This window comes from Cyprinodon variegatus, unplaced genomic scaffold (assembly GCF_000732505.1).
Source record: "Cyprinodon variegatus isolate N-32 unplaced genomic scaffold, C_variegatus-1.0 Scaffold67, whole genome shotgun sequence".
In the NCBI taxonomy this organism is placed as follows: domain Eukaryota; kingdom Metazoa; phylum Chordata; class Actinopteri; order Cyprinodontiformes; family Cyprinodontidae; genus Cyprinodon; species Cyprinodon variegatus.
The window spans coordinates 955,024-966,017 of NW_015150520.1; the positions used below are offsets into that span (position 1 = coordinate 955,024).

Sequence of the window (10,994 nt, forward strand, 5' to 3'; positions counted from 1 at the left end):
TCATTCGATTTCATCCTGGACACTACAGAAAATGGGCTTAAAGTGTTAAAAAGTGAACTTCTCCATTAAATACTATCAGACATGTGCAGAACTTTGACATGCTGAGGAGGTAGTAACTACCTCCTTGGAGAAAAAGTAAAACATGCCAGATACCAGCCCTTGAGGAGTGAATTTACCACTGATTTAGAGATTTGCGTGACATTATACAAATGTGAAAAATTTTGTAAAATAATTCTGAAAATTATATAGCAATTTACTGATAATATAAACTTATTTTACCATGGGTATAAGTACTTTTCCTTAAGTAATATAGTTCAGTACTTGCCCACCACTGCTTATAACTTACAGTATCAAAGAGCATTGAAGCAAGCATTAGAGATATTGCTTTCTTTTTATATATATAATTTGAGCCTCAATGTATAAATTTCATCATAAGGAAATTGGAGAAAATGTCTAAAAGTAAAAGATGTTCTCTAAATTTTTTTTCTACAAATAAAAAAAAAAAATCATTACCTGATATTATTAGTCCATTTAGAAAATAAATGGTTACAATGAGAATGATTAAAAGACTGTAATTGTTTAATTTCCCTGCAGCTTTTTCTAACTTGTAACAAAAAAGGAAATGTGAAGCAAAAGATTAATCTGTGCATGTTAAATTATATAAAGCTCTTGTTTGTCTTTCTGGTCTCTCAAAGCTCGTTTACCCTCTTGCATGTGCTAACATCCTTCATGTTCACGGGGTTAGATTATTTGCCTATTGGTACATTTACCTTTTACAGATGGTGAAATTGAACTCTAGATCTTCCAATTAGAACTCCATGATTCAATATTAAAAGTAAAAAAGGAATATTACAAAGTTTTAAAGAGTCAACCAATGCAGTGCTAAAGGTACAGTGTGTAATAATTAAAGGGATTTACTGACGTGAATGTGATTATAGATATTATCTATAAATATGTTATTCATTATCACCTATGAACTGAAAGTCTCAATCTTTATGTTTGCCTTGTCTTAGGAATTGCTATTTATAAATAGGTGTCAGAGTAAGAGCTGAAAAACTAGTGACTCTAGAGATAGCATTAGAAGAAGAAGAAGAATTCAACTTTATGACATTACATTGTCACAAGTACAAAGCAACAAAGGTGTGTTGTGGGTGTTAAGGGTCTTGCTCAGTGACCCAGAGTGGCAGTCTGTGGAAGTGGGAATTAACTCAGAACCTTTGGAATTCAAGCTCAATGCCCTAACCACTAGGCCAGCACACCCCAAACTAGGCCACCACCCCCCCATTACACCTGAATTATGAAAGTTAAGCCTATATACGATCCTACACCGACTAATAAAATTCTATTTGTAAAATTACCTATATAAACTAGACTCTATAACTGGGAAATGTGAAGTTGATCCTCCATGCAGTTAGTGCCTAAGGTACCATATGGTATTGCAAAACTATTCCACAAAGGAAAGTATCTGAAATGAGACACAGTAACACCTTATCAAGATCTGGCAGCAAAGATACATGTAGGTGCTATTTTTTCTCTAGTGCACAAGTCTCAATAGATGACATTCATCTATTTATCAATATGTTGTTAGAAAATAAATGTTGAGGTTGTGTTTTTGAAAATGTTTAATTTGGCCTTTATTAACATTTCTTTCATGTTCAATGTCAATGTCAACTATCTTTTAATGTTCACAGTATTGGTATGATGTCAAATGGACAAAGAGTTATGCACTATAGAGCTCCATTGTAGGTCCACTGTGAAGTAGAGGTTTGGTCAAACAGACCTCCTCTGACCTTGGGCATGAGCCCTGTTCACAATATCCTGGTACATTTTTGACCGCAGAAATCGTGGGTATGAGTCTTTTTCCATTAGGCAGTAGATTTTACCCTGGACTTCATTTAGACTGGCTGGAGAGGGATCTGACAGGATCTGTTTGGTCTTCTCTCTTGTTCTGTAGTCAATATTTACCTGATGAGAGAGTATGAGATAGAAAGATAAGTTACTTTTGTAGTTTGGCAATAAGCATGGAGTATAATACAACTTTTACATTAGAGGTAATACTTAAATAAAACAACTAGCTCTGACAGTTTTTCTTCTTTTTTTGGTATGACCAGAAAAACAAAAAACAATGTTGTTTGCTCATTGATTTGTTTCTCTCCAATGAAAAAGAACCTTTAGCCTATCACAAACATGGGAACTAGAGTAATAGTGAAGTACTGTTAGATATGGCAGCACTATATCATAAGGCCAGGACCAAAAACCAAACCATTGTGCAGAATCGGCTAAGGAAGGTGGACCGTCATGCTGCTTAAATACTTTGGTGCTCCTATTAGAGATTGCCCTGGTGCAAGCTCAAAGAATACACAGACGCCTTGATAGGTGTCAAAACCTCTTCTGAAAAACAAAAACAAAAAGCTGAGCGAAAGTCCAGTTGCCTTGCGAGTTATGCCTGTTTTGTGATGCCCAGCATATTGAAAAGGTATGTAGTTAATTGTAAAGACAAGGCCACATTCACCTCTTTAGATTAAACACTACAACAAAGGAAGTAAAAGAAGTGAGCAGGTAGGTGTTAAATTTGTTTTTTTGTCAAACACAATTGTGCTAAGTTAGCTCTCTGGTTTAAGAGTGGCTCAGACAACATAAAGCAGCACTGGGGGTCACATGATTCAATAAGAGATTGAGTCTCAAGTTACATGGGACAATTATTGAGAAGGGCATCAAGCACAGAGCATCCCTATGGGCCAACTGTATATTTATTTAAAAATTAACTTAATATATCTAAAAGTAAGATAATACTTAAAAGTTGCATATTTTTGCTTTGAGTACTGTGAAAAAAAATTGGATAACACATTACAGTAGCAGCCATTCAAAATGGCCCATCCCAGTCAAATGCCAGCCGAATGGCTGGACCAATACCCTGAGACTCCAAGCAAAATCCCCTCAAACCTCCAACCACTGGCCGTGCATATTTCTTTTACATTTGAATTGAGAAAGCTTCCTGGAGAGGTGGCGAAACATCTTCAAATCTTGGAAACCAAGTCCAGCAGATTTTTTTTTTTTGAACTTTTACAGAATATTTATTTTACTCTGACTCCACCCTTTTAAAAAAGGAACAGCCTTTTTAAAAAGGGAGCGAGCAAGGACCAGCCAAGGGCCCATCAAGGAAATTGGGGAAATTTTGAATGGCTACTGCTGTATTTGAGGGTGACTAAATAAGATTCGGTATAAGACAAGATTAGAAAAAGAGATATTGTCACATCCCAATAAAGTGTTTACATAAAGTTCTGCTGTGGGTTAATCATCAGCGATCAATAGATTAATTGTGCAATGAAAAACTTAAAATTCTCATGTGTTGAAATAAAAAAAAAAATTAATAACTTTTTTTTTTTTTAATCACGAAAGCCAAACATTAATGTCAAGTCCTTTAGGGGACTTAAAACAGTGTTAGTAAATGGACAATCCCAAAATAGAGTTGACTTTTTGCCTGGCCTAAGTAAGGCAATCTTTCACAACACGCTGTAATATTCTGATACATAGCAATGCAGACAAACCCACCTCTCTTGGTGATTGAACCTCAATGAATTCTTTGAATATCTTGTTTGCTTTTGACACAAGTTTGGTTGAGCTCTTGATTTTTTTGTACTCCTCACAGGCCATCCAAAATTCAATGTTCTCATCACTGAATTCAGACTTGAGAAACGTCCGAAATGCAGCCAGCCCATCTGTGCATAACAAATAATACAAACAGTAAAAAACAATAGAGACTTGATTCACTGAGTAAGAGATTACTTTTTTGTGTAATGTTTTGTATTCACAAAACAGTGTTGCTATTAAATTTCTTACTATACAAAGCATTTTCATGAAGAGATTGGCAAGGTTTTAATTGTATAATGACAAAACATTACAAAAGGCACCCACAGATATGGTTTGTTTTTGACTTATTAAGTGGTCAGATATTAAGTTCAAAAGTGCTGCTATATCAGGGGAGAATGTTATTTTACTAGTTCTGTATCACGTTGACCTTTCTATCTATTTCATTTCTCTAATTTGCCTTACAATGATATTTTTACAAAAAGACAAATAGTCTAGGGGAGAAGACAAGAAAAGCACATTTAGGTCTACAGTTAAGAGATACTTGTAAATGTGTTAACTCAATTACTATGCCTCCACTAAGGTTAAGCTGACCCAGCATAACTTGAAAGGGCTATATGCTTAGATTAAACATAAGGGTCACTTATTGAATCAGAACTTACAAGGCACAAAGACTTTTACCTTTTACAGCTGATAATTTTCTTTCCTAAATGTCATAACTATAGTGATCCAAATGTACTTGTTAACGTTGAATGCACAGTGTGTATCTATTTACACAGAGAAGCTCTTAAGGTGTTCACGTTGTCATTTGCGACATAATGCTCTTGACTACTTTTATACTTTTTATTAAGATCATGATTATGTTTTAGAATTTTAGTCAATGCAGTGATTAAAAAGTAATTAAAGGTTATTTTACAGCTGAAGGCAACTGAGAGGCATGAGATGAAGAAATAGTCAAATTGAAATAAGGACACAGATAAAGCTGAATTAAGATAGGAATTACACCTCAATGATTGAAAATAAAATCTGACTAAGTCTCTGCAGAGACCCAATCTAGCTACAAATAACTGTTTTGGGATTGATTTGGGATTTTTGATTTGGTTGTTATGGTTTCTTTTAGGCTCCACTAGGTTGCTTCCTGAGACCACTGTTGGGCTGGCTTCTCCTCTTGCACCCATGCAATTTCACACAGGCATATCTCAACCAGTAATCAGCTAGGGCACATAAGAGGAGCGGTACAGAAGTCACTCTCCACATGCGTTAGAACCGCCGCAAGCCAAACTCTTGGCCATTGGTTCTCATGTTTGCCTGCATCTCTGTGTTCCTAAGTCTCTTTTGAGTGTACAATCCCACAAGGTACGTCAAGAACAGGATCACTTCGTTCGTTATGAAACTCTAAGCCACGGCCACCATTTAATCATTGTTTCTTCGTTACTGACTTACTGTCCTCTAGATTCTACCGCAGAACTGGACGACCCATTGAAGCCTTCTGGTTATGTCCTGGAATTCTTATACACAACTGGTAACCTCTCCTCTAAATTTCCTCCTCACTGTTGTATATGCCTGAGCTGCCGGCTCTCACAATCTGCCTCTGTGTGCCTTTTAGTTACCACAGATTTCTTTATTGTCTTTTGCCTCTTGTCTCAGACCTCGATCTGCTCAAACCATCTCCGCCATACAACAACCCACAGCCCATAATGAGGTATCCACTCACCTCTCCCAAGCTTCTTCTAGACATACACTACAGTAAGAGTAAATCAAACCTCCTTCAAGTCCTTTATATCTACAGCACTTGCACTTTCAGAGCTCCCAGTTAACCCCTTTACTGCTTCTTTGTGGGATCACCTTGTTTATTTATTTTTTACCTGTTCAATAAATATGACTTTCTCTGAAACTGTATTCTCCTGAGATTCATTTTTGAAATTAAGTCAAAATACTACAAAAAAGACATGACAGGGTACTCAGTCCACACTATTCTACAGGAGGTTCTCATAAGAACCTAAGCTGAACAAGCAACCATTTTCAGCAATAAAACTTTAACCATCTCTCCTCCACCTTACAAAACATTATAGTGATTTCATCTGATTTCACCACCCAACACATAGAGATAGTGGCAGTCCCATCTCCTGTTCCGCCATTTCTTTCAGTTCTGCCAACCTGTTCTTGTACTACTGCTCCCCTTAGGTACATTGGTGAGGTAGGAGAAGGTTGATGGTAAATGGCCTGTGCTTATATAAGGCTTTTTCAAATCAGGAGCTTTGACCAAAGCACTTTACTCTACAGTATATTCGGTCATTCACCCATTCATGCACACACTGATGATGGCAAACTATATTGCTGCCACAGCTGCCCTGCCCTGACAGCAGCGAGGCTGCCATACACTGGGACCACTGGGCCCTCTGACCATCAGTAAACAATGCGGGTGAATTGTCTTGCCCAAGGACACAATTACACTAAAACCTGGAGCCGGGGCTTGGACCATCAACGCTTCTATTTCGGGGCAAACTCCTACATCCAACGCCACCATTGCCCCAGTTGGGGGCTCAGCTTCTCCATATGGTTTTCCCAACGATGAGACAAGATCTCCTGCTGTATATATTGGGTTTGTTTTCTGGCAGAGCTTTAAAATGGGCAAGGTGTAACTTTCAAAACTATCCCAGGTTTAGAGTTTTAGCTGACTTTTCACCAAAATTTTTATCCATTTTCTTATCTAGAAATGTCTACAAACTAAGAAAGGGCAGAAAACAGCAGATTATTTTGCTATTGATTTCCATAGTGGCTGCTTTGAGATGGGAATCCAGCATTTTCAAAAGTATTTTCTTTCCCTGCCTTAATGATTCCATAAAAAAATGCGCTGGCAGTCTTTGATGAACCATCAACTTCGGATAACCAGATTACTAAGCTATGACAGACCCCGATACCCGTCTTTCCCCTGAGGAATGACAGAGGAGGATGTTTACCTATTAAATCCCTGCCTGTCTCTTATGAAATAAGAAAAAAGGTCCCAAAGAAGGCCTGTCTGTGAGATCAGGGGCTGGATCTCGCAACGCCATCCCCCATAGACTTTGCATGTAAAGCAGAGGCTTTAATGCCCAAAATTTGTTCGGTCAGAATGCTCCAAACGGCTGATCAATAGTAATTCTAACATTTGATTGGTCGCTTTTCACTGGAAAAGTTGTAAATAATTTTCTAACGAATGAGGAGAGAACATTGATTGAGAAACTCCAGCCTCTATGCACATAGTTTGGTCTCTCAAGAGTTAATAATTGAGTGTTAGCCATCTCTGGTGGCTCCCACCACCATAACAACACCAACACCACAACACCTCAACAAGATCTCTCCCATAATATATATATGAAATACATTTTATATAACTTCTGGCTTTTATAAATTAAGGACACATTTAAGTAATTATTCAATAAATTAACTAAATAATTGCATTAAGGCACTCATCACCATCTATACTATAACAGTTTTTTTTTTATAATTATTATATATAATAAGCTCAGTAACATCAAAAATTTAGTTTTTTATTTATTTTATCTTAACAGCTAAAATCTTATTTCTCTGGCATATAATTTACTTACTGTAAATTAAGAACACATAAAGTTACTTTAACTGTTTGGACTTACTTCAGTTCACTTTTGGTAGTATAATAATTAAACTGAAACAATATGAAATTTGAGAAAATCATTCTGTGTTTACGCCAAAAACATGCTATATACTGTAGGTAGCCAGTTATACAGTAGCTACATGTCTAATTTTTTCCTCATTGGATTTGTACATTGTAGCAGATGGATGAACTTTGATCTATGATTACAGATCATGTTGTTTTTCATTCGTCAGTTCAGCTGGTTTTAGGTCACGGATGCTACGTCACATTGCTTGTTAACTGAAAATAGTCACATGACCTGTCAGTACAGAAGGATTTGAGATGTCTGCCCCAATTTATGTTTGGTCCAACGGGAAGGTCAGTGACAAGTATGTGACTCATTATGTGGTAAGGAGCCCTGGCAACATAGAAATAAGACACTTACATAAGAAGAGTTGGAAAGGAGGGGTTGACTGAAGCAACTTGTGTTGAGAGCAAACTATACTAAGTAAGAAAGGATGGAGGCTATATAAAGCTGGTCTTGTTTTTTGTTTCGTTTTTTTGTTTTTTTTCCCCATAGTTGCAATAGGAAGATTGTTATGAAAAACAATAAATCATATCTTACATTTATGAGCAAGAAGGTGATCGAATGACTCAGACCATCGAACCACTTCATCTGTTGATAGTCTGAAGGAGAAAATGCAACATAGAACAGACTTATTAGCATGGTAACAAACCCCCACGGTTTACCCTGCATTTAATTCAATACCTCTTGACATTTGAAGAGGAGTTCTTAGTGTGATTCATCTTCTGCTCAAGAGACATCCTATTTTTATATATGCTGAAATGCTAACATTACTAATATTGAGTTAGAAGTAGGTCAATTGTGAACTTTCTTTACTCTAATACAAATGAAATTCAGTGCAAGCAATTGTATTTAAGTAATCTCAATTATAGACAGAGTTGACTTATGTGCGTCTTAGTCTCAGAGAGCTTGGGTAAATTTATCATCTAAAGAATATGGCACAACTCGAAACCTACAAAGACAGCAGGGAGTGCAAAGAGAGCATTTATCACAGAGGATCTTTAAAGATTTAAAACTCAGATGGAAAACTCATTGCCACAGCTACAATTGATTTGGATTAATGCATATTTATGTCATTGTGTGTATGGATAGGTCGATTAGAAAAAAAAAAAAAAAAAATACATCTGGGTGATATATAAGTGGCTGGATCAATAAATGATCTTCACTTAAGAATTAATATTCTGTCAGAACAAACATTCAGCTAGTTAATGCCTGTTTCAAAAATACATTCTAAAGTGCAAGATAGATGAGTAAAAAGATGAAAGGGAAAAGATAAAATTGGATGGATACCGAAGAGTAGCTGGTGAGCAAACAGAAAATGAATGGGTTTTTTTTATTTAGAAATGTATGGAGGATTTTTCCTTCCAAGAGCACACATTTTCAATTTGAGAGCCGTATTTTGTTCTACTTGCACTCAAAACTTGTAATGCTAGCACTTTTGCTTCCTCTTAAATATATTCTCTTCTCCCTCTAATCTTTGTTTCTACACTCAGATCTAATGTTTGTTGCACAAATATTTTCTCCTCTGAATTTACTTTCTTCTCCTTGAGCATAAACCAGTCTCTGCTCGAATCAGAGATACACAGGCAAACCTGTTGGCTCCGCTTGTGGATTTTTTTGCCCTCTCTAAGACCAGAGTTGGATCATCACCTAGCAACCATTACAGCCAATAGAATGACAGTCTCAGAGAAGGTGTGCTCGTTGTCTTCCAATGAATTTGTCTCAGATGCATGCTCCAGCTCAGGCTGTGAAACTATCTTAGGCTGTCGTCCTGAAACAACCACTCTACAAAACACTTTAAGTTAAGAAAAACATTGACAGGTGGTGTGACATTATTAACAAGTTCAAGAGACTCTTGCCACCTGGCTTCCTATACTGTCTCACTTCACACTCAACCTACAATATGTGGTCAAATTGGACCTGGGAGCCGTACTCCAGTGTTCTGATAATGGATCTAAGGTTGTCAAAGTACTGCACCTTAAATGTCAAAGGATGTGTTTAGTGTTGAGATAATATAAACCCAGTAAAGAGTATAAGCTGGAAAAAAATTGTAGGATTGTATTTTTATGTTTTTTTTTACAAAAAATTACCACCCAACATGAGATAGAAGCTCCTCTATGACAATACTGTAATTTTCTTGTATTTAAGGGTCAACAGCTCTTCTATTATTTGCCTGTAAAGTCAATTTAAAAACACTTGTTTACACACTAAGTAGTAGACTTACTTCAGACATCTGGCAGTGGTCTCATGAGCAGGAGGCAAGAACTCAGAGAAGTCAGTGTAGGAGTCAGATTTTTTGGACAGACAGCCTAGCCTGGTCTTCATGCTGAAAAACCTGGTAAAAAAAAATAGAAATAGATAAATATACACAATGTACTGCTCTAAGGTTTCTTTCCTTTGTTTTTGTTTTTTTTTTTGGACAAAAAGTCCAGCTTCCTGATGACAAAGTAGAAATACTTTTAATGCAAATGCCTGGTTCCAATTCACAAAGCAAAAGACAAACATATCAAATGGGGAAGTAAACACATACATAAGTAAAGCTACTTTATTTTGCAATTAATCCTGTTTGGATTTTTCTACACAGCTGATCATTGGATCTTCAGGCATTTGGAAATTGTACCAATGAATGAACCACACTTCTGGGGGTCTAAAGATGTTTAGTAGGAAATGTGTCCCTAACTGACTTAAAGCATGTTCTTCTATACGGATTCAATGCAGGACTAAGAAAAAAGATACCAATAGTGTTTTTATTTTAGTCATTACATGTAGACAGCTGTTTTTTTTTTTAAGACATCTAATTTAGTAAAATCAATTTTATGTAAAAAAGACCTTGCAGTGGGAATCATCAGTCTATGGTAGCTGAATGAAAAAAGGAATTACAAACAAAATATGAAAAAAAAAATGATGTCACTCCCAAAAGAGGTTCGAGTGCACTGAAATAGACCATACCCCCCAACCTCCTTTCACAGTCTGTCTTAACTCATTTGTACACTGCTGTTGTCATATTCTGTTTGTCAATGTTCTGCCTGTGGGACATATGGGTCACAACAGATGGGGCAAGACTATAAAGATACTGTCATCAAACCCCGTAGACTGACTTAAAACTATAGTGTCCTTTATTAGAAAAAGCTTTCTGCATTTTGAACAAGTCAGTTATGATAGTTTTGCATTTCATTCACTAGAAATGAGCTGCTATGTTGATTTTAGCCTAAGTGGACATTAAACCCTCTCTCTTTGTGTTTAAGCTGCTAATCAAGGGTGTAAATTTCATTTACATAGACAAATGAAAAAAAAAAAAGAAGATTCAGGACATTTTCTTTAAATATTTGTCCTTTTTGATTAAACTGCACTTCACATCTTTCATGGACAGTACTCTGTAGCAAATGGGATTTGTCTTGTTTTTTAAAGATGGGTACTCGGAGAGACAGGAAGGATGTGCAAATTAACACTTTGGTACATTCAGTGAACAAAAAAGGAACATAAGTGCAGGCTTAAAAACATAGATATTGACATCTTGGGAAAGCAGCGCTGTATCAACAATGAGTTGTCAAAAATGAGTCCCTTTACATATCCAAAACAGAGAACTGCCTCAATTATATATTGTTTTGGAGTTTAAAAATGCTTTATTTTTAAACCTACTGCCAGTGCTTTAAAATGTAATTTCATTTTATTTAACTGGATTTTCCAAAGTTAAAAAAGGAAGACAGTTTTGTTTGATCATTAGCACTC

At 36.3% G+C, this 10,994-nt stretch overlaps 1 protein-coding gene across 1 annotated transcript in view; it reads right to left on the minus strand.

Annotated features, from left to right (window-relative positions):
• Nucleotides 1–1,297: 1,297 nt before the first annotated feature.
• LOC107083019 (regulator of G-protein signaling 8-like) overlaps nt 1,298–10,994 on the minus strand; it is a 35,250-nt gene continuing 25,553 nt past the window's right edge. Inside the window, exons 2-5 of the mRNA XM_015371951.1 lie at nt 9,490–9,600; nt 7,806–7,867; nt 3,553–3,719; nt 1,298–1,965 (exon numbers count right to left, since the gene is read on the minus strand). Of these exons, the coding sequence (XP_015227437.1) occupies nt 1,771–1,965; nt 3,553–3,719; nt 7,806–7,867; nt 9,490–9,590 (525 nt within the window). The 5' untranslated portion in view covers nt 9,591–9,600 and the 3' untranslated portion in view covers nt 1,298–1,770. The remainder of the gene's footprint in view (nt 1,966–3,552; nt 3,720–7,805; nt 7,868–9,489; nt 9,601–10,994) is intronic.